The sequence below is a fragment of the Eumetopias jubatus genome, unplaced genomic scaffold (genome assembly GCF_037043125.1).
Source record: "Eumetopias jubatus isolate StellerSeaLion01/CBP00866 unplaced genomic scaffold, mEumJub1_p1.0 scaffold_5, whole genome shotgun sequence".
NCBI lineage: Eukaryota > Metazoa > Chordata > Mammalia > Carnivora > Otariidae > Eumetopias > Eumetopias jubatus.
In genome coordinates this window covers 121,583,213-121,608,350 of record NW_028274811.1, presented here as the reverse complement: position 1 = coordinate 121,608,350, position 25,138 = coordinate 121,583,213, and the positions used below count along the sequence as shown (strand labels likewise).

The window sequence follows — 25,138 nt, the reverse complement described above, 5'->3', positions numbered from 1 at the left end:
TTTTATTTAAGGCCCACAGCCTGCTCCTGAAATGTGCTCCAAGGCAGGCCCAATGGACAGAAGACAGCCAAAGGCACCTTCTCTCCATTCCCCTTTCCAAGGACTCCCTCCTGGTGACTCTCCCTCTAGCTGGAGGACCCAGCTGTTCCCTCCTTTAGAAATTAAGGCAAGTCCACTTACTCTTGGTGCCTGCTACATAGGGACTGTATGTCCACATGGAAACCATAGCATCGACTTGAAAGTACCCTCTGTCAAACAAGGTTTCTGTGTGCATATCATTAATAGCAATAAAAAGCTTTCTCCAGTTAAAAAACTGCACAATTAGTCTAAAGCTTCAGCATGTTTGTTTTTTCCAGCACCCAAATGACAAATGTGACAAAGCTAATTCTAAGCAAACATTATAAGAAAGCATTTAGTTCAAGAAAATACAACATAGTTACCTCTATATTTTATTCATTCTTCATTAATATGTTGAAAGTTTTGTTTTCTGTCATATTTATAAGTTAAATCCTTGTGTCATTGCAAGTGTGCTTGGCTAAAGATCCTCCTGAGGGATGAATAATGAATTGTCAGAGAGAAAATCTGCTCACAAAGCAAATTTACAGGATGAAAATTTCAATAATCCATAGTCCTTTAAAAAGGATTCATATTCAATTGCACATTAAGAGCAGGTGAAAGAGCTAAAAAGACAATAAACCGCAAGAGGAGGGAAGATGGAAAGAAAACTCTATTTGTAAATAATTAAGTCCCAAGCTAGAATATTTTTACAAAAATATTTGAATATGGTCAGCCACTCTACTTTCACAGGTCTCATCACTCTTTTCATACCTTGAGGGTTTTGGTCTTAAAATTAAACTATTTAATATTATCAGTGTTTTTGCTTGAAAAGAAGAACTGTGGCTATGTTTGCCCATGTCTGTGTGTCTGTCTGTGTGCATTTGTATCTGTCCACTGGCAGGATGGGTGGACGCTGGCATACTGTGCGTAGTGAGACATAGACGCGCAACTGGAATGTGGAACTGTTGCATGTATATGCACACTACCAGGTCTACTGAGCAGACCAAACACTCTGCATAAACATTCTCTTCAGTATAAACAATTTCTCTTGCTTCCCTGCAGCTGCTTATAAATACTATTTTTTGACAATGAGTGTTTATAATCTTATAACCAGCTCTTGATTATTCACAATCTTGACATAATCAACCCCCTTGCCTAGGTCTAAGAGATTAAACCACATGCCCTATGTTTAAATTAATTAAAAACTGAGGGCATGCTTTTATTTTTCTATGGTCCTACTTTGCATGGACCGCATTTTCCCAAGGGACTACTGAGGTGCAATTATTTCTAAACATGAAGATAAAATAATTCATAATTATAAGAATTTCAGCAATTTATAGATTTTTAGTTGTGCCTCACAATATTCCTGTGAGGCACATAGTTGAGGGTTATTGTGCTTTTCAAAAATCATCTTAGCGTTGTCAAAAATCACAAAGACACCATGGAGGAAGCGAGGCTCAAAGTCCTGCTACCATTTTTCTTCCCTGTAGACCCGGACTATCAAATCTTGGGACACTGAAATGTTCTGTAAAACTTTTGCTTCTGCCCCAGTCTCTATCCTGGGGTAGGACAGAATCCAGAAATGATGGGTCAGTGTTAATTTTCAGTGCATCTGCCCCGATCACGTGTATGTAAGAATCTCCTAAAGACATTTCGTGATCTTTGAGATTTTATGGACATAGTTTCAAAAACTGCTCTTTTTGCCATCTTTCCTCTTTCCTCAACTTCAAGTAAAAATTTGAATCGAAGCTTCTCAAAATATGTTCCTCAAAATCTGGGATTTAGAATTACATGTTTGGAGATCCCAACTTCATAGGAAAGCTTGCACAATCTTTTATTCATTTCTTCTTTTTTTCTACCTTTTTTTTTTAAATCAAGAGAATTGTTAGGGGAGATTTTTGTAAGAGTTCTTTTCAGAGTTTCCCGATTTAAACACATTTGTCATAATTTTTCATTTACTGAGCATTTGCAGGGCAATATTATTTAAGAGATTCCTGAATTAAAATGGCATCCATCTCTTCCCCCCTCCCCCATCTTTCACTACAGAGTTGGCACTAATTGTTCTTCCAGAAAAGTTTTTACACTATATTTATAGCTGCCTTAAATAGAAATACTATGAAACACTGTTATTTTCATATAACACAAAAATTACTGATTATGTCCTTCAATGTTACTGATGCAGGGAAACTGACTTGATACATATTTTCTATGACCAAAAGTTAGCAATGATCGACCAAATGCAGATGACTAGAGGATATTATATTATACCAAGTCTCACAAAAAAAAATTCAGTACATCAATGTAATACACATTACGTTGGGCATTCAATTGTTTTGAGTCCCATACGGCATCTGATTAAAAAGAGCGAGCGAGAGAGCGAGTGGAAAGGTTCAGTTAGAGGAATCAGTGTAGGAGCCCTAGGCTGAAATCAGAAATGCAATCACGTAAACATTCATCAGATATACGTTGCAAAGACTAATTCTGAGAAACAAAATTCACGGTCTTTTTTTATCCCTAACACTAGAAGCAGATTTTGCTCATCAAATGGGAAATGAAATATTTATAGTAATGCAGTATGATAACAATCACTGAAGAAATGGTTTCCCCCTTTTCCCACCCACTACCAGTCTAATCCCCTCAGACACCCAGTGGAATAGGAAGATCAGAGCGTTTATAGATAATATGCCTAATACAATGAGTCTTCTCTGTCTTACTCATGGATGTTCCAAATGGTACTATCAAGTGTTGGCTTCTCCCTCATCAAAGACATAGTTGAGCTTTATGACAGTGCTGATGAAATCACCAAGTTCCACAAAATCAGCAGTGACAATATTGATACCACTCTCTCCCGGCTTCTGAGTGCGGACCCACTGCATCATGGCAGGAAGAGCTCTGAGAAAGGAAAGAAAAAGAGAAGTCATGGAAGGCAAGATACTATTTTTCAAGCTTATGCTACCTAGGCTTTCCTTTAGTTTTCTAATGTACCAAAATAAATGCCCCAATTATAGACATAGAATAGAGAAAAAAGCCAAACGGACAATGGTAAATTTTTAACCTCTGAAGGGACTCTGCAGGAGAAACGTTCACCGTAGTGGTCCGTATTGGACTTTTCATCTTTGGAGATCTCAGATGTGTGAGTTTACAGTGCAGCCTCTCCACTAAGAAAACGACACTTTTGTACTCACATTCTAGTTTGGCATGGTGTGACTGGCAACCCTGCAAAGCTATGGGGTGGTGAGGTCAGAGATGAATACATGCACTTAACAAACATTTATTAGGAGCCGGCTATTTTCAGGAAATGTGCTAGGTACTGTAATTAGATACAACAGCAAAAACCCCTGCATCCAAAGAGTGCATGATTTGGTGGTGGGCAAGTGGATAAAGAAAAAGTTTTAACATAATACAATCAGGACAAAGAGGGAAAATCATAACTAATTGATATCATATGATAAGAAGGAATAAGCGCTATAAAAATGGGGACAAAAATGGATTAGGAGTGTGCAGGTAGAGAGGGGTGGTGTAGATGACAACTTAAAATAGGGTGGGTTAGTAGGCCTCATTGATAAGGGGACATTTGTGCAAAAGTTAAAGGATACAAGGGAGTGCTAGGGAAAGCATTTCAGTTACCACCATGGCCCTAAGGGTGTAGCGTGCCTACTTGGAAAAAGGAAGGAGAGAGTAGTAAAAGATGAAGCAAGAGGGCCGAGCCTGCAGGGCACTGTAGGCCATTTTAAGGGCTTTGAGGGTTACTCGGAGTGAAACAGGGAAGCTTTGGAACATCTTGCGGGGAAGAGTAGTACAACCTGACTTTCATCGTAAAAGATGACTCATTACAGGGGAGCCTGCGTGGCTCAGTCAGTTAGGCATCCGACTCTTGGTTTCAGCTTAGGTCATGATCTCGGGGTCGTGAGATCGAGCTCCATGTCCGGCTCTGCGCTGAGCGTGAAGCCTTCTTGAGATTCTCTGTCTCCCTCTCCCTCTGGCCCTCCTGCTTGTGCTCACTCTCTAAGATAAATAAATAAATCTTAAAAAAAAAAAAAGATGACTCATTACCATGAAAGCATAAAGGCGAGTCATTGAGTCTGGCCTGAGAAGTCAGGGAAAACTTTTCAGAAGCCTGCTCCCTGAATGTTGAGGATCAGGAAGACAGGATGGTGTGTGCCTGGTAGCAGGGCACGTGGTCAGGGAGACACAGGTGATGTTAATATGGCTGTGCGGTATCCTCTGAAGCACACGGAAGTGACACCTACTCTGACTCCAAGTGTCAGGAAGGGAGGTTTACATGGGAAATGGATAAAGAAGCAGCCCTGAGAGCTGACAGTTCGACAACAAAGAACAGTGTGAGGAAATCGATGTGAACTTTGAATGCTTGGGTGAGATGGAGGGGGACGGAGAGAGGGGAGAAGGGGATGAGAAAATGAGGGGGTGGGTAGGAATCTCAGAGTAGTTACGTTATAAAATTTAAGGAAGTCTTAAGTTGGGAGAGATAGGAGATAAGAAACGGATGAAAGAGGGCTTTCAAAATGTAGAACTGTCAGCTGTTAACTAGGGAAATCTTAAGCTTAGATTTGTGATTTGGGGAGAGTGGCTTGCCTTCAGTGTGGGCCAATGAATGGGACAGAACTGTAGGAGGGGCAGGCGTAACAAGTAGGGAGCTGTCAAAGTCATCCAGACCAGAGACAGTGGTAGCTTATGTTGCACCAGCAGCCATAGAGATAATTGAAAGGAACTGAGGAGATAAAATGATGTTTGCTTAATGTGGGTGGGATGGAGAGGGAGAAAGAGGCCATGGGTGGATGCCTAGATTGCTAGCAGTATTCTGGCAGGCGGACATCATTCTCCAATCTTGGAAAGACAGGAGGGAAGTCTTTCCAATGGATGTGCTAAGTTTGGTCTGAGACCGTGATTTTGAAGTGACTTTGGGACACATGAATTGAGATCTCAGTTGGTAGGTAAGTACAGATCTGATAGTCAGGACACAGAGCTGTCAAGAGCCATCATATAGCATAGTTAGAGCTATGAGAGTAGATAAGGTTACCTGATTTTATAGAAGGAGAGGAGAAAAGATGATCAGCAGCATGTAAGGGTTGCCTGGAAAACTTGATTCAAGAAAAGAAAAAGAGAAGTAGGCACAGAAGTAGAAGGAAAATCAGGAGAATGTAATCATCATGATAATCAGCACAAAAAGGAAACCATGCCCCTTTTGGTTTGTGAAGCCAAAGTGTGGGATGTAATACATGTGCATTTCTCCAGATCTCAGAAAGCAAATCTAGTCTAAGCAAACTCAAGCCATCTAGGCAAAACTGGCTCAACTGCCTTGGACTACAGTAATCTGGTGGGTCATCCCTTAAAAATTCTGATCCATGTTTTTCAGCATATACATTTTTCCCATTAGACCCAGATAGAGGAGGATCCAATTGCTTCTAAAAGCGTATAACATGGATCTAAAAGGCCCAATGCCTTCAGAGAATAGACTGGTAGGTGGAGAGATATGGTCTTCTCGGCACCAGTTTCAGAAGATAATTCCACCTTACAATGAAAAATCTGGATCCCTCAGCACAGATGCAAGTGTGTTCAAGTTCATTAGAAAGACAGATGCAGTGGCAATGTGTGTGTCGCCACTCGGGTTCAAATGCCATTACTTTTTCTTCTGGACTTGCTGGAGCAGATGATATCTCTGTGTTGTGAATGCAGTATCACCTTGGCATTTTAGAAAAGGCAGACACTCTGTGGACAAAGCATCAGAATTGGGCATTTCCTGGGAGGAAAGGGTGGGAGGTGGGAGGTGTCATGGATGGGATAACACTGAGGCCAGTGTTGACTCTGTGTTGACCTTAATTGAGTAGCTGGTCCACCAGATTCCTTGAGGTACTAAGTCACAGGAGGTTCCAGAACAACCAATTCCCATCTTAGAACCATGACCACCACAAAAACAGCTCCTCGGATGCCTTCTGCTACTCTAAGATTAAAATTCCTGGGCCTGAATTTAGAGCAACTAATTATCATCCCCATAGGGAGATGTTAGAACGTTAAGAGTGCTCTGCTCTGTTTCCCTATAAAATAGATTGCTCTGAGGATCGATGAGACATCCTTTTGGAACGGCTTGTGGGCCTCAGGTAAAAAATGAGTTTTACATTCAAAATGCCATTTCTCTGAGTCGTGGGAATACTTCTATTTTTCTGTTCAGATATATTTTCCTAAAGTCAGTATGATACCAAAGACAAAGCAAGCAATAATGCCAGGTTGAATCTCAAATACTCAGATGGTCTTAAGTAGAATTATGTGAACAAAAAGAGTCAATCTCCTGGATTAAAACTAGCGGATGCTACTGAAGGTGTAATAATTTTTTGGAGTGCCATTTCTTAATGCATTTTCATTACTGCCCTCCTATGGAGCCTTTAAGAATATTTTTTTCTGCTCTCCCTCCTACTCCATGATATACCGCAGATAGAATGTGTTTCTGCTGATATACTTCTTATATAGCTGTGTTTTAAACACAAGAAGAGTAAATTTTTTTATTTGCCCTCCCCAAAATCAAGTTTTGCCACTTTGGCTGCCATATTGATATTGACAATGCAACTTTATAACTAACTGCCAAGTTTTGATTACATTTAGTGTTGAATAGAGTGAATTGAAAACCCTACTCTGGTGGTAATAAAATATTGTCTCAATGTCACAATTTCCATGGTATAAGTTAGTTAAGCTTTAGCTTTTTAAATCATTCATTCATTCATTCATTCATTCAACAAAGATATATTGCACACTGTTGGAGGATGCTGTTGTGATTGTGGCTCCCAAGAGCCACCCGGGAGTTCAAACCTTCTTCATCTCTCTTGGAGAAATGTTGCCAGAGCCTTGCCCACACACTCCTTTTTTGCTTTTTCTACACTACAGTCAGGACAAACTCTTTTTCATCTGCATGCTTTATTCCTTTACAAAAACTGTCACAGAGTCTTTTCTCCCCTCCAAGATACACCCAGCTCTTCAGCAGTGTGGACGACTCTGTCCCTACCTCCCTCAAACCATCTACTACACAGATCCCTCCTCTGCCTCATTTGTTACTACTTCCTACATGCTAATTTCTTCTCCAGCAATACCAAGAGGCTTGTTATTTTGCCTTAACCACACACTGTGGTCTCATGCCTCAGTATTTTTTCAGGCCTTCCCTTTCTATGAAATACCATTCCTTCTTCAGTACCTTTCTTGCTCTGACTAATTTCTCCTTGCCCTCCAAGATTTGGCTCAGCCATTATCTCAATCCCTCCCATCCAAGTCTGGGTGGGAAGAACCCTTTCTTTTCCTTATGCTTTATACTCCTGAAGCCTAGTTCTGTGACTGTGTATTGCACACAGCATTGACTTGATCCATTTCCTTGCCTATTTCTGTCAGTGCCTGCACACTTTTCCAAGAACAAAAATCATATCATAGTCACCAACATGTCCTCTGTACCTACCACAATCCCTGCAACCCAAAGGAAAAACAACACATTTATTGAATTTAAATGTTGAACTAGAAATCTTGGTCTCAGATGTCACAAAGTCTAACAAGCAGAATGGGTGTGAACCAACTGTAACAATACAATATGGTACAATGGTAAAGAGCACAGGAATCTATGGGAGCATGTGAGATGAAATCATTTATGTCACTTTGGAGAAATTAAGGAGGAATTTAAGGAATACATCACAAAACAGGTGACATCTGAACTTGGTCATGACTCCTTAGATAACGAAGGAAGGCATTTCAAGAAAAGGGAACAATACATGCAAAAGCATAGGGGCTGTCTAGTAGATCTCCAGAATTTACTTATCCTGCATAACTGAGACTTTGTACCATTTAACCCCCACCCTTCCCATTCCTCCTCTCTCTCCCCAGCTCCTAGCAACTACTGTTCTATCCTCTGCTTCTATGAATTTGACTACTTTCATTCTAATATGTAAGTGAGACAACCCATTATTTGCCTTTCTCTGCCTGGCTTATTCCACCTAGCATAATGTCCCCCTCCTGTACTGTATACTAAGATTTGCTAGGAGGGTAGGTCCTATGTTAAGTGTTCTTTACTACACACACATACAAAAATAATAACAACAACAAAGGGGGCAGAAGCAAACTTTGGGAGGTAATGGATACGTTTGTGGCCTTGATGGTAATGGTTTCATGGGGATATACTTAACCCTAAACTCATCGACTTGTATACATTAATATGCACCCCTTTTTATATCAATCAGACCTAAATAAAGTGGTTTAGGAAGAAGCATACGGGCATGAAAGATGACGTGATTAGGAAAGACAAGGTGACCAGAAAGTAAGGCCATGGAGGTGTGGGGACAGTAGGGGGACACCTGTATTGCACACCTGCAAGGGAGGGACAGGAAGGTGTTAGGCCAGATTGTTAAGAGCCTCCTTTGACAGCCTGTGGAGTCTGAGCTTCACTCTGTATGCACTTCAATGTTTGTCATTAATTTTGTCCAATCAAAGAAGAGTTCTTTGATTTTCCCATGTGAGAAAGAATCTATTAATTTCATACAAAGTCTGCCATCTAATGACACTGAAACTTGTATTCTTATCACATATAAATAAAGAACACATTGTCTCCCTTTGAAAATTCTCAGGTTGTTCTCAGACTGTTACGAGATCTTAACATTCATTCAATCTTTCATTCATATTACTTCCCCCATACAGCCAAAAAGTCGCTAGTGGAAATTTGAATAACATTCACTAATATTATGAAGGAAAATATTTCATAGTGAAGTTATATATTCTGAAGAGATTCTTAAATTTCCTTTGAATCTGTGTATTTATATTTTAGTATTTATTTATGGTGCAGAACGATGTGACTATACAAACACTGCAAGGTTTTCTTATAAATGCCACCCTTTTTCTTAATCTCTCTTTTTAGTGAGAGGCTAGATTTATAGTGTAGATTTAGACTGTTTACTCACAAGACCACCCTGACAACCAGGAGAATCACTTCAAGATAAATAAAAATTTAAATAAAATCATAGCACTAGCGTCAAATCTGGAGCCAAGCTGTTTCTACTCGAGTCTCAGCAGCAGTATTTATTGTAAGCAAGTTAGTTAACACTCTAAGCCTCAGTTTCACCATCTAGAAAATGGGCACAATAACCAGGATTAAAGTAATGTGTGTAAAATGCTAAGATAAATGTCCAGCTCTCTAAGTGGGACTGTATTGAACATCCTCTGAGTGACAGCCTTGTAATGCCCTGCTCTGGTCTCCAGAGTCTCTAAGAAGGAAGGCAGCAGGAAATTCTGAGAGCAACACCCAGCCATAATACAGTTGTGATGTAAAAATGAGCCTGTGGGATGTCTTTCCAAGTTTCACAAATCCAATCAAAGAAAGAACGAGGGCCAGACTGGTGATGAGGCTCTTAGGGCAATGTTCTTGGAAGGGCTTTGTTTGCAGGCCCACAGTTGTGGCAAACCTCCCATATGCTTCTCCCATCAGAGTTGCTAAATAAATGAAGATGGCAAGAGAGCAAGCAAGTTCACAGCTGAAATCTGGTACATGAAGCCTCAAAGTCCTTCTCTGGACTGTGGAGCTCTCCTGAAGAAAGGCATCTTCAAACAGGTTGCAGGCTTCTTAGGAGAGGAACAGGCACATCTGCAGGAATCAGAAAACCTCCCTCCGAAGAACAACTGGAGGGGAAAGAGAGAAGAGCCAGAGGTCTTCTGATGTGCTGGCTTTGAGAACTGGTTTTGAAAAGATTTAAAGGAAAAGACTTAGGAGTTGAAAGTGCTGAGTTCAGTAACCCTCAGTGTGCTGACCTTGACTTATTAATTCATGTCTGTCTCTTACTTGGGATGCTTTAGTCACTTCTCTGTGCTCTTAGCACAAAGGTAAAAATCCTTCACTGGTCTTTGGGGGCTTGAACAATAGCCCCCGATGGCTTCTCTAGTTCCATCTCTAGTCACTCTTCCCCTCACTGAATTCTAGCCACATCCTCAGTCTTGCTCACCTCGACCAGCCTATTTGCTCAGGGAACTTTGTAAATGTTGTTTTCTTGTTTTTCAGCCAGAATGTCTTATCTTTTATGCCCCTTCCCTTGGCCAACTCCTTCATCTTTCAGGTGATAGTTTAAATGTCACCGCTTCAAAACACCAGTGAGAATTGTCATTATATTTATATGTGTGATCAATATCTGTCTCCCCAGCTGGACTGCAATCACTTTGAGGACAAGGACTATCTGTTTTCCCACTGTTGTATCCCCAGTGCTTAGCACAGTGCCTGGCATGGATTAAGTATCCAATAAATATTTACTGAATAAATAAACAAATTTTATTTAAGACATTTTTTTAAAGATTTATTTATTTGAGATAGAGAGAGAGCATGCGGAGGGGCAGAGGGAGAGGGGGAAGGAGAGAAGCAGACTCCCCACTGAGCGTGGAGCCTGCCTGGAGGCTTCACCCACAACCCATGAGATCATGACCTGAGACAAAATCAAGAATCGGATGCTCAACCTCAACCGACTGAGCCACCCAGGTGCCCCTACATTACTTTTAGAATAGAGATGTACGCAGTAACATAATTCGTGAAAAGACTGCCCGGTTTTTCTCACTATGGCTACTGCCAAAGATTTTAGTTTGTGAATTCACTGCTATTTTGTCAAATGAAAGTGGTGTCTTTTTTTTTTTTTTTAATTAACGACCAGTCAGTTTGCAAAACGGCTTTCCCTGCATTATATAGAGTCAGGAGAGTCTGTGTAATAATAATGATAGTAGTGACCATTATCTTCATAAGAATAAAGTTTATCAGAATTAAACTTAATCAGATTTCTTTATTTACTATCAATTTTGTATTAGTTTTCATTATTAATTATAATTATTTATCATTTAATTAGATTTAAATTTAGGAATCCATGTTAAAGTCATATTAAAGTGTGTGTCTATATACATAATACTTTTACCACAAATGTATGCTACTTCTCTGACCTCTCTGAACTATTTTTTTTTGCAGTTAACGAATGAATGATAATAAAATGCTTGCATCTTTCAGTGAATTTTACTTGAATGTATTTCATTTAAACAATGACATGTTTCTTTTACTGAGTGAAATAGAACCTCCACGTTCAGCTCGTTAACTTTTGCACAACTCTCCGACGCCCTCATGGATAAAGATTACAAATGAAAATATCAGAGTCCTGTTACTGTCTGTCCCAGACCCAGCCGCTCCTGAGAAATGGATTTTTGTTGATCAGCAAAGTTTAAAATTAGGATCATAGGTCTTTCTCTCCCTGCGCAACTGAGTCACCCAGGACCAACTAATTAAAATCAAGTCTGACATATTTTAAAATGTGATTTCCTGTCAGTCTGGACATTTCTGAAAGCTTAGAAATTTCACTTGAAAAATGAAGAGAAAGACAAAATACAAAGAAGCCCTTCCTGAAAAGGTTGGCATTTCATTCATCAAAGCATACGGTGATAAAAGGCAGGGCTTTTGCAACTGTAGGTTTAAACCCTGGAAGGGGCTTCAAAATTACCTCAGGTTATCTCACAAATCATAACTTCCTAAAATACCAGGCTTATCAGTTTTTTACTAAACCTGTTTCTATTCAGGAAGCAGCATATCTGATTTATGCCTGATGAAAATAGCTCAGTTTTTAAAAAATCTTTTTCCCCTAAAATTGAGCACAGAGAAAGAATGAAGTCATATGAATTATCTGTGAAACAAATGCCCTCACAAACAACTCCAGAGATTTTAGAGGACCTGAGCTTTCCTAAATAGGAGACTAAAGCCTTTCCATATCTTCCCATGACCTGCACTATATACCTTCAGAACCAAATTACTGCAATTGTTAGGTATAAAACAAAAAATAATTAAAGGCACGACTATACACATAGCTGGTTAGAATTTTTTCCCCTGTGGCAGTGAAAGGAAGAAAACCCTTTCTCCTTGACTTTCCTGGATCCTCTGCTTAAACCCCATTTGTAGCTTGATAAAGACCTCTGTTCAACAAATATTTATAAAGCACCTCTCACGAGCTACATATTATTCTCTGTACTGAGGACACAGTGGGGCTCGGAGACAGACACAGCCCTTGCTCTCCTGGTCCATGCAGTCTAGTAGGGGAAAAGGGATTTATTAAAAATACACTAATGAACAAACAGGTAACAAGAAAACAAACAAACTGGACTGGTGTTAGAAGAGAAACTTCAGCTCTTGTCCCGACTATAACAAAATGTGTTTTATTTATAATCTTGCACAAATTGTGTGACCCTTCTGCATCCCCATTTTCCCTAATTGTAAAATTAGGAATACTAGCCCTCAGAGGTAGACACATCCCCACACAAAGTGATGATATCGACGAGGGTGCTATTCAAATGTAAGGTCCGGGGCTGTTTTCTAACTCGACTTGGCACAGCCATGAAGGCAGACATGTTCTGGGAGCTGCAGGGGAAGGACACAAGAGCTGCTTGTCACACCAGGCATACTGCGCAGGACACTGACCAACCTTCCGTGTTACCCTCGCTTGCTGGTTTTCAAAGGGACACAGTCCAAGTCCTCAGGAATACACGAAAGCTATTTCATCTCCTCCCCATGCTGGGCAGGTTGTTTAGTTTGTTTAGCAAAAAGCGATGCAGTCAAATCAAAGCAAAGGACACCATTAGTTTCCTTTGATGCTGGCAACAGGAGCCCTTTTCATGGTGGTGTGGAAGAAATCCGTTAAAAAGCCATTTTCAATTCAAATAAGGTCATAGCAACTACAAGAAGAATGGTGTTTAGAGTTCATAAAATGGACTGTGTCTTCATCATTTGCTCCCAGCCAATGTTTCAGCCTAAGCCATAACCCTGCCAGGAACACTGAAGGTGAGCAGGTCAGCCTCCCACTGAGCAGGGGTTCTCCTGTCTGCTAATTTCCTAAGGCAGCAAGCAAGCAAGAAAGCACTGCAAATTCTCAACACAAAGACATTCCGTATATTGAGATTGAGATTGCCAGGAGGCACACGATGGGTTTTCTTTCAAGCGTAGAGTCTCAAGACGATGAACACTTCTGTGTGGGGTCAAGTGTTCTCACTTGGGTTTGTTCCTGCACACCAAACAGCCCCTCACTCAGAGCAATGTTCGGGGAATGTGGTACTCAAAATTCAGAAGCAATTTGCTTTATTCAATACGGTTTCTATCTGCAGGATCTGCCCTGCCTTTCCGCTCTTTGGAAGGATTTCCATTTGCTAAGAAAGAGCTGCCGTCGAACTTGCGCTGAAAGTAAATTTGACATTTCTGTTTTTGCTTGGATCACACATCTGAAGTACTCTCCAGGTTGATCCCTTGGCTCTCAAGGATTCCCGACTTGGGGGGTCCTGGACTAGGGATATCAGAGGTTGTAAGGTAAGCTGCGACAGAAATCACAGTCACCCATGAACTGTGGTCACACAAGTTAACTTAAATGCCACTTTTCTTTACTGCTGGCAGAATCATTTTATCAATCCAGTTTTAGTAGTGAGTACCTATTGTTTATTGGAAGGTCTAGCGGAATTCTGTATGCATTTAATTTTAACAATGGGGAGATAAGTTATTACTTATCAAATATACATTTATTAAGAGGAGACGGGCTCTGTGAGGAGAAAATGTGGTAAAAGTTCCTTCAAGGTGAAATCCTGGGAACCACTGGTCTCCATCACATTCATAGATTCCCTCCTACCATCAGTAAATGCTTATTGAGTACTTATCATGTGATAGTTGTTGGGACAGATACAGGGATGGATCGGACATGGTCCTTGCCATAATTATGGAACTAGTTCTGGAATTACCTGAACCGCTACAAATAGAAATTGCATAATTGCCTCGAACAACCTTGTAGGGAAACAACTGGAGATGTCCATGAAGCTTCTTTTGGCCTCATGAGGTAGCTACTGGCCTCTTTCTTGACATATGCTCTAATTCCAATGGAAACATTCCATGGACTCTTATAAATTCATGAGACTAAATAAAAACTACTCTCTAAGGACTCATAAGTTAAGTGAGTATTTATCGAGTTTTAACGGACTGCCTACAATTGATACAGGGGCAGTAGAAAGAGCAAAAGCTTTAGAATCAGGCAGAGCCCTATTAGAGTTACTAATGAAGTGTGACCTCAGGAAAGGTTATGTAACCTCCCCAATGTGAAGTTTCTTCATTGTCAATTGGGAATAATAATGGTACATGCCTTATAGTGTTTTTGCAAGAATAAGATAAAACAACATGATATGGATAGGTGCTACAGCATAGAAGTGAAGAGTGACAACTTTGGAGCAGACTCTGAATTCACACCATGCACTCTCATTTATACTAGTGTTATTTTAGGCAAATCACTTAATCTTTTCTAGCTTTAGTTTCCTCGCTCATAAAACAAAATAAAAAGAGGAAACTAATGTGAAGATTAAATGGAATAACATGAATATAAAATTTAACATAACATGTGAGAGATAAGAACTCCATATATGTTAGCTGCTACTCCATTTTTAGTGTTAATGTTTGAAGTGCCCAGGACATCGTAGACAATGAATAAATGTTAGTTAGCTTAATTTTTTCATTTTTCCTAGTTTTAGGTTACTTTAAGGCAATGACTGAAAAAGTTACTCTATGCATAAATGTATGGCGACTGCTGTGAAGAGTGCCCAGATCCCCCTTCCAGATTGAGGGCGCTCTTTCTCCCAGATGCTCTGAGTGTCGTTGGCTGTCAGCTCTGAGCTGAGTTTCTGTCCGAGAACTGCCCTCAGGCAAAGAAAGCCACCTCACTCAAGGTGACACACCCTCTCTGGGGACAACTTGAATCCAATGACTGATCTTTGGGGAGGAGTATATAGAGGTACTTGACTCAAAGTGGGACAATTCTGAAGGTTCATCCCAGCTCTAGTGCTTCTCTGGGCTTGGCTGAGGCCTTTGTTGAGAAGAGCCTATCTTCTCCCTCTGCCCAATCCTGTTTCCTTCACTCTCCCAAAGGCATGGATCCCAAGAGAGCTCCAGAACAAAATTTCTGCATACAAATCTCGGCATCTCAGAGTGTATTTCTTGGGAAAACCAACCTACGAGTCTCCAGTTTAGATGGCAAGAAATTCTGTGATCAGTAGACTTTCTCTTTCAACCCAAGTAGGAATCAAGAGTGGCCTTTGGCAACCTTAATGAGATAGAGAAATTAAAACTATATTTCCTTTCCCAGAATACAAACAGGGTGAGTCTTAGGCTGGTTTGAGGGGTTTTTTTTTGGAGGAAGGGTAGGAGGGGATCACCCGAGGAAAACTGCATTTATGCTTAGGGCCACGCACGTGCAGACTCACACGGGTACCTCTACTTCCTCTGGCAAAGCAGAAAGGCCACCCAAATCAGACTACTTAGAAACAGTTACCACATAGTCTTACTTTAGTCATCTGTTAGAATTTTCCTCTGGATGCCATTATGCTATGAATAATGTATCAGGCTCAGAAAATCTAAACCTGCTTCTAAAGAAAATGTTTGTCATGGTCACTCTAATGGAAGACTTTTCCAATCCAAATTGCTCAGCAGAAGCTGGGTGGGGGTATTTATTACATCATCACAGCCTTCTGTGTACAGTACTTTGTGCAACTTCACGTCCCTGACATATTCTTTCAAAGATGAATGTGGTTAGAGCATCCAAATCAAATGTTCAATTTAAAAAAAAAAAAAAGGCCAAATTCAGAAATTTCACTTTCCTTAGAGAAAATGCTGACAGGTAGAATGAACACACACAGAATTTAATTTGGTCATAATATCCCAGGTGCTTATGTGTTCATGTGTCTGTGAGTCCATGTAATCATGCATAATTATCAGGGGTGATTTCTTTGGCCTTTTCTCCTTAATCAGTGACAACTGCAGGTGCAAGGGGGAGAGGAATATGTCATCTGTTCTGCAAGAGAATAATATCCATTGTGCTATTAATTCTATAATTTCCTCCAGACAGTGGTCTTACAAAGAGTCTTTTTTAAAAAAAGATTTATTTATTTATTTATTTGAGAGCAAGAGAGAGAACTCACAGGTGTGGGCAAGAGGGACAGAGGGAGCGGGAGGGAGAGAATCCTCAGATAGATTCCCTGCTGAGCAGGGAGCCCGAGGAGGGGCTAGATCTCAGGACCCCGAGATCATGACCTGAGCCGAAATCAAGAGTCAGACGCTTAACCCACTGAGCCACCCAGGCACCCCTTGGAGTCTTTAAATAGCACCGAAAGGTGTAAAATTTTAGGTCAATTAGCCTGGGCGCAGTGTTTCCCACTGTGTTATCTGTTTGTTATATCTTTGGGAAATCATGTTACCTGACACTTTTTAAATTGCCCACTTTATCATTCTTTGACAACATGGAAAATTCCTAGAAACTTAATAACATACAACAAATATCGCTGAGCCAGATAGGTGCCATGTATGTATATAACTTGTTAATACATTCGCCCTCTTCCTTGCATATTTTCTCCTTGACACATTTAGAAAAGTGACAGAGAGTATCAGGTTTGAAAATGTCCTTAAGACATTTATGAACAGTGACCATATTCTCTATAAAAATGATTTTTAAACTGAGTTCCATGGGACAATACCTCATGAGATACTGAAAGATATTCCTAAGACAAATAAATATTCCTTTGGTCAAATACATATAGGTAATGTTGAAGCCTCTTTGATGTTTACAATACACATAGTAGCATATTAGGCATATTATATTAAAAACATTGAGATGTTATTGAAATAAGTTAAAAATTTATTTTCCTGTTTTCAAAGTTATTTGATTCAAGGACAGTCCCACAACTACCAACACGTGCACGCACACACACACACAGAGAAAAACACCCTTTTTATTTCTTCCCATAAACCGCCAATGGACATCTAGTGGATCTAATGTTCTATAGAACACTATTCTAGAATTATTGCACTACAGCATCATTTTCAAGGGCTCAACTCTGTCATATGTTTCAGGGACTTGAAATTCTCACAGCCTCCTACGTCAGACAGTGTTGGACTACTCCTGCTATTAGAAGGTTCTTTCTGACCACTCTCTAGTCTTTCTTAGGTTCATCCAGAACAAGTATATTCCCCTTCCACATGACATTCCTTTAAATATTTGAAAATAACTGGGACTTTCCTACCCCTCCATCTGTATCTCCCCTTCTCCCTCTGAAACATCCCATTTCCTTCCCTTATATCATTCAGTTTGGAACATTCTTATTGTATTTGTCAATCTCTTTTGAACACTCCACTTTGTCTATACTTCCTCCAAAAGAGGTACATGGAAAATAATGCAATTTTCTAACTTGGGTGTAGAGTATAACAGAGCATTCCCACCCTCATTCTGGGTACTATTGTTCTCTTATTGTGGTCAAAGATTATTTTGACTATTTCTCTTTTAATGCTTCCAAGATCTTTGCATCATCGCCTCTTCCCTAGAATTAACAGCTTCTTCTGAATGAAGCAGGAAAATATTAGGCAGCGCTAGTGGAGGGGAAGGAGCTCTGCTTCTAGAAGAGTCAACACAAGCTTGCTACCTTACACATTCTTCTCCCACTTTGACTCACAGAATCTCCTCTTTGTGGCCAAGGAAGATATAAAGGATGCAGGAGCTGAGGTCCCACCAGAACTGTAGAAAAGCCCTCAAGAATGGTGTGAGGCTAGAATAATGGCTGGAGACTGAGGTGCTGAAGCAGATGACAAATGGAAGTTTCGATCCTCTCAGAGATAGCTCCAGCTGGCAGTAGCAACAATCCAGGTAAGTCTCCTCCAGGTTGTTTTAGAGTCAAGATATCAACATCAGAAGAATTGTACAGATACAGAGAAATTTGAAATAATTTAATTTTTTCAAAATTTGCAATCACATATGCATGTGAATATTTGGCCATGTAAATAAATGATCCTCCTGCCTGTCTGAGTCTGCACTTAGCAAATACAGAGGTGGGGTATGGCAAGGTGACATAGTGACAATAATGCTGCCCTTCCTTAGGGCTGGTGCTCACTCTAGCCTTAATTAAGTCATCAATTAACTAGTTATTGATTCTAAGAGTCAACGAACATAGAATGAGCTATATGAAAGATGAGCATTAGCAACAGTGTCTGGATGAATTTTAGGGAAGGGTTTGAAAATGTGGTCTTAAAAGAACAATTGCTACACTTTTTCCTTAATTAAAGTCTTCCTTTATATAAATCTATAGATTAACATATAAATGTATTGGGGGGCATGCTATAAAAAGTCCCCCCCCCAAAAGGTGAAATAAAATGCTCCCTCATGACAGACGAGTCCTGGGCTATTTGAGGGGAGGTCTTCAGGGATAAGACTTTGAACATTGTTATAGGATTGATTCAGACTGGAATAGAAGGAGACACTGGCCAGAGAGGTGCAGGGAGCCTTCTGTTGGGGATGTGGAGTTGTTGAAAATTTAGAAAAGAGGGTCTGGGGTGTGTGTGTGTGTTTCTGGAATCTCAATTAACTTCCAAAATTCTACAGTCACTCCTACAACTGCATTAGCTGCATGTTCTTATATAGATGCTGCTCTCCTGGGTCCTACCATCAGCAATACTTCTGTGCAATAATGAAGAAGCAGTTTCATTTAGGGAATGAAGTGACCGGTGTGCACCACAACCTGCCTTATATCAGTGCATTTGCTTACACCTGAACTTTGAACTTGACTGCTCACAGTGTCTTTGAAAACAGATAACATGATACTATGAAATTAAATAACTACTATATTAAAATATCAAAACTGCCCTAGAGACAAAAAAATACATTTTATATATAACTGACACATCAGTTAATTGATATATCAACTAACCAAAAGTTGTAAATAACGTGAATGCTAGGTGTCTCAGTTTCTCTGCTCTAAGCAAGAATAATTCAAAAAAATAATTCTAAAAATCCCATATATCCTCACCACTGTAGAATGGAAACTTCTCTTTCAAACAACCCAAGTTCAGATTTGAAAAGGAACTTACAAGGGGCAGTTGATGGTGAATGAGATGGCTGCACTAGTGATGGGCATTGTCTGTGATGACTTGAGGGCCCGCTGTTCATCAGTTTTACCAGCCCTGCCCCCTGGGGAGATGCAAGGCCAGGGAAGAACCTTCTTCTTCAAGGTGGAATAGTTTGACAGGGAGCTGTTCACAGAGACAGTGCTATTTTCAAGTGAAAGAATTAATGAATACTTTTCAACTAAAAGCTCAAATCAGCAGAAAAGAACCTAAAGAATAATGCTGCTAATTTTATGAGGAACCCATGTCCCACTGGAAGTCATTAAGTGGAAATCATTTGAAAATATCTTCAAATGTGTGGCTTTCTTAGCTACTAATAATAAGATTTATTTTATAACAGGTCGTATTCCTGCTATTCCATTCCATTTTAGGGTTGATATTTAAAAAACAAACAGAAACCTTTCTTAATATCCTACTGAAGTAAGGTGTTTAAAATAAACATAAAATCATTGCTCATAATATACTTGCCATTTTTAAACACTCTTCATTACTATTTTCTGATGACAAATAAAGAAGGTCTATAATGCTGATTTACTTTTCTTAGCTACATCATACCATTATATCTAGTGGAAGTGAATGGGAAAACAAAATCGGTTAAGTTTGACTTGAGAATTCATTCCATCCTTTTAAGCCAAATTCTGCTGCATGTCAGGCACTGTTCTAGGTATTGAAGAGTGAACTCAGAAGAGCATATAGAGATGAGGCCTTAAACGTTTCTAGTTTAAACCAGAAAACCTGAACATCTACTCAGGAAATGGCCCTAGTTTCAACAATTGTGCAGTAGTTAGATGTTATTGATTCTGCCCACCAATCTCCTTAACAATAGTTTAGAAAATCTGGGCCCCAAAGAGCTCAAGTCACAAGGCAGTTTGATGATTAAGATGAAGGTTCACAAAATATGTCTTATTGAACATACAAAATAAGATGCCCAGAATGCTTTGTAAATTTTATGCTGAAATTCAGTTACCAGCTGCAAGAACATCTCATCCTCTATCTCCATTTAATATATCAAGTCAACAGCAACTGCTGTAGAAAAATCTCAAAACAGAAGTAAAACTCACAAGTGCAGCATAAAAGTAAACGTAGTCAATAGAAAAGGAGCTGATTCATTCTAAAACTGAAATATATAAAATTTTATAATGTACTTAGTTATTTCAGTTAAGTTGATATTGTTGCTTCGTCTATAGAGAAACAATGAGCTGTGCTGCCTCCTTTTTTCCTCTTTTTTTTTTTTGCATTTTATCTAAGGATAGTATCTGGACAAAAGTAAAAATAATGGTGGATTGGTGGGTGTCTGGATGGGTCCTGGAAGTCTTCACGTTCTCAAAAGTGGAAAACTGGCTACTTCAAAAATCTGTAATTACCTGAATGTGAGTAGTGTGAGCATAGATTTTCCTTTCATCTGAAGTATGTAAAAGCCTAATGATAATTAACTCATCACAGTCAACACACCTGCGCTGTCAAATCTGCTCTAACTTCACATAAGCTGCAGGATCCTCAGAGTTAAACGCAGGCAGCTCCACCTTTCCTGCCCTTGAGTCCTTACCCACTGACTGGGCTTCTAACGCTGTGGGTACATGGTGACCATTTAATACACCACAATGAGATAGGGAAATCAGACTAAAGATATTAAAAGCATATTTTTTCCTTCAAACGGACTATCCTCGATTACTCAATCTGAAGATGTTATGTTTACTTGAAATCTAGTTTTTTTGCTTCAAAAATCTTTTCCATAAACAGAAAAAAAATCTAAGACCAAAATAAAATATCTCTAAATATCCAATGAATATTTTAAAAATGAATTACTGTTAAGCAAAAGGAAAATTAACTTTGTTTATATGCAAAGTAAGTGTCTTTCTTTTTGGCTAAAATAAATGGTCAATTCAGTTCTGAAGTAAAAGTTCTAACCTCAGTAGGTGGTTCCATGTTGGACTGTCACAGAAATCACTGAACTCAGTGTGTATCTACATCCTGAACACTGGATTGAAATAATTTAAGACCATAACACATGTCTGGACTGAGAACATAAAAATAAAAATCCAAAATGCTTGAACCTGGAGAAAATAAAGAATGGCATCAACTAATAGTGGATTCTGACATTTTTCTGATCTTAATGAAAATGCTTTTCAGTGTCAAGTCATATTAAAACATTTCCCCCTAAAGCCTAGGCATATATTTGCTATATACAAGGCAAACATTTCCATGAATTGTGTTATTTACTTGCTTAAGCTGAATTGGATGATTCATTTGTTTGAAAAGAAAAAGTCTTCCTTAGACCTCAGGCATCTATTTCAATTTCAGATAAGTAACAATAAACTATATTGTTTTGGTTTTTTTTACCATTTTGTATGAGCTCTAAGTTTTAAATGGCATCTGTGATTCTCCATTCACCTAAAAAACATTATCTTGGACTGAAGAAATCATCTTTTGAAGTTGATGTTCTGAATTAATGGGTATGTTTAAAAGGAATGATTTCAGATGGGCTTCTAAAACATGAATAATAAATTGGACATAAAGGCAAGCATTAAGCTGGCATTTAAAATCACAGGATAGAATAAGGTAAAAGGTAGTCCACCCAATATTTTATTGATATATTTGACCAAAAGACCAGACGCTAAGTCAACCATCTAGAAATGCAACTTATTTTTAGAAAGAGTAGACTCAATAATTAAGGTTTCAGATTTCTTCAGTTCTCATTCAAATACAAGGTAGGACTTTTTGCATTTCCAAATAATCAAATCATCCGTTGAAGAAATATTTGCATCTAAAATAAAAATCCGGGGCGCCTGGGTGGCTCAGATGTTTAAGCGTCTGCCTTCGGCTTAGGTCATGGTCCCAGGGTCATGGGATTGAGCCCCACATCGGGCTCCCTGCTCCGCGGGAAGCCTGCTTCTCCCTCTGCCACTCCCCCTGCTTATGTTCCCTCTCTCACTGTGTCTCTCTCTGTCAAATAAATAAATAAAATCTTTAAAAAATAAAATAAATAAAATAAAAATCCATTTCCATTTTGTCACATGAGGAAATAGTTATTTTTGTTATGAGTTTTATGTTCAGCATAGTTCCCATTGATTTGCTCTTATAACTTTAATTCATTAGTTTGCCTAGAAATTGTTTTATTTTTTAAAGATTTTATTTATTTATTCATTTGAGAGAGAGAGCTAGAGAGAGAGCAAGTAGGGGGGAGGAGCAGAGGCAGAAGGACAAGGAGACTCCATACTGAGTGGGGAGCCTGACCCGGGGCTGGATCCCCTAACCCTGAGATCATGACCTGAGCCAAAATCAAGAGTCAGACGCTCAACCAAGGTGCCACCCAGATGCCACCTAGAAATTGTTCTAGATAAGAAATACATAAATGCAACTGATGCCTGTGGCTCATATCAATTAACAGAAGATCATTTATATAAAAGAAATTACCACTGAGTACTAAAAATTAAAATTCCTAAGTTTCTGTTGGAAAACTTTCAGCTCAAATTTGCAACCTATGTTTGGTATCATTTAGGAAAAGCTTCCTAATTTGTGCAGACTAAATCATGTTTTAAATATCATAATTCTCTTTTGTTTCATATAATTAAAACATATTTCTATTGCACTAAACTAATATAGTGAATCATTCATTGATTAATTTATTGATTGATTCAGTACATATGTATTACCCACCTACTCTGGGCTCTAGGTGCGGGGAATTTGATGGTGAATACAATCCATTCATTCCTTGCTCTCACACAGCTCACAATTTAGTGTTTTGTGTGTGTGTGTGCATGCAGGCATTAAGAAGATGATCATGAAAATAATAGTGTAATTACAAACTGGTGAGAGATATGTAAGGAAGTGGAAGTTGAATGGTTCTATAAAAGCATGTAATAGGACAAATCTGCCCAGCCAGGGCAGTCAGGATATCAACTTGAGTATTTTCTTTTTCCTTTTTCCTTTTTTTTTTTTTTTTTTAGATTTGATTTATTTTGAGAGAGAGAGAGTACAAGCAGGGGGCAGGGGCAGAGGGAGAGAGACAAACAGACTCCCCACTGAGCATGGAGCCAGACACGGGGCTTGATCCCAGGACCCCAGGATCATGACCTGAGCCGAAGGCAGAGCTTAACCGACTGGGCCACCCAGGCGCCCCGAGTATTTTCTTTTTCAAAGTCCAAATAGTAATTGATGAAGTAAGTCAACATTAGCTTTGTTTCAAAATGAAATTATCTCTGCAGACATGGGTTTTCTTTGAGATTGTCCAAATTATGTTTTGGCTCTATTTAACCACACAAAACAAAAGAACTGGAGAGCAAGAATGGAGTTCAGAGAGTATATGGTCCAGCCCTCTTATTGGATAGATGTAGAAACTGTGCATGAGGAAGAGTAAGTAGCTTGTCCTTGTATTGTTTTCGCTCAGTGGCAGAGCTAAAAATGTAACCTTATTATGCTAAAATCCCACCCAGAGTGCATCCTTTCATCCATACCACTCTGGGTGTGGTTTACCTAATGTTATCTACTCTGATGCACTAAGGCAATAACTGAAATCGTAATGTGATAAGAGAGGCTAGAGAATGAGAATATTCATGAAGTAACAATTGTTTTCTGAACACAACCTGTCATTTAGCTCAAGCCACTGGTGAAAGAAAAATATAGCTAATACATACAAACCAAATATCTTGGTAAGTTTCCAATTACTTACCATGTTTCATCTTTCCCCCTAAATTATGTACACGAATGTGTATGTGTGCATGTGTGTGTGTGTGAATGTGACATGAATGCATGTGTGTGTGTGTGTGTGTGTATGTGTGTATATATTTTCAGGTTTAAAGCCACTAACTTTTATAGAGCACTATTCTTTTGCTCAAATCAAAACTGACGTTAACTCATGGCCAACCCATGTTTAATTTTTGCCATGTACTTACGGCAAATGGATATTTTTAATAGACTCTATTTTTAAAAGAAGTTTTAAGTTTACAGAAAAACTACACAGAAAGTAGAGTAAGCTCCCATATATGCTCTCTCCCACCTCCCCACATAAGCAGTTTCTTCTATCACTAACATCTTGCATGAGTGTGGTACATTTGTTACAACTGATGAGCCAATATTGATACATTATTAGTAACTGAAGTCCATAGTTTACATTAAGATTCATCCTTTGTGTTGTAGAGTTCTGTGGGTTTTGAAGAATGCATAATGTCCTGAATCCACCAGTACAGTGTCAGTTTTGCTGCCTTAAAAATGCTGTGCTCCACCCATTCAATCCATCCTCCCTTCCCCTAAACCCTTGGTAACCACTGATCTTTTACTGTCCCTATAGTTTGTGTATGTGTGTGTGTGGGGAGGGGGGGTAAAATATGCATAACATAAGATTTATAATCGTAACCATTTTTAAGTGTACAGTTCAGTGGTCATTGAATACATTCACACTGTTGCCCAACCATCACTACCGTCCAACTGTGACTATAGTTTTTCCTCTAACAGAATGTCATTTTGTTGGAAACAATATGTAGCCTTTTCAGGTCAGCTTCTTTCACTTATCAATATGCATTTAAGTTTCCTCCATGCTTTTTCATGCCCCATTTCTTTTTAACATTGAATAAGATTCCCCTGTAGGGATGTATCACAGTTTATCCATACACCTATTGAAGAACATGTTAGTTCCCGCCAAGTTTTGGCAATTACGAATGAAGCTGCTATAAACATCCATGGGCAGGTTTTTGTGTGGATATAAGGCTTCAACTCATTTTAATAAAGACCTAGGAGTAAGGTTGCTGGATCGTATAATAAGATTAGGCTTAGCTTTGTAAGAAATTGCCAAACTGTCTTCCAAAATAGCTGCTTCATTTTGCATTCCCACCCAGAAAGAATGAGAGTTCCTGTTGCTCCTTATTTGGTGGGGCATTTGGTGTTGTCAGTGTTTTGGGCTTTAGCCTTCGTAGTAGGTATGCAGTGGTATCTCATTGTTTAATAAGTGGATATTTCAGGACTTTGAAGAGAGACCTCAGCACAGTAAAAAACAAAAACAAAAACAAAAAAAAACCCTTCACCTATTTAAATGATCTCTAGTCCATTATTGGTGAAGTGTGCTACCCAGCAGAGTTGGTCTGTTCTGGTATTTACTAGATCAGTCTCATAGGTCTTCAGCAACCTTTTACCCAA

The 25,138-nt window shown here is 39.2% G+C and overlaps 1 protein-coding gene across 1 annotated transcript in view; it reads right to left on the bottom strand.

The window, feature by feature from the left end:
- Window positions 1–2,795: 2,795 nt before the first annotated feature.
- The window catches only part of PLCXD3 (phosphatidylinositol specific phospholipase C X domain containing 3), a 159,870-nt gene continuing 137,527 nt past the window's right edge, over window positions 2,796–25,138 (bottom strand). Inside the window, exon 3 of the mRNA XM_028097918.2 lies at window positions 2,796–2,949. Within this exon, the coding sequence (XP_027953719.1) occupies window positions 2,796–2,949 (154 nt within the window). The remainder of the gene's footprint in view (window positions 2,950–25,138) is intronic.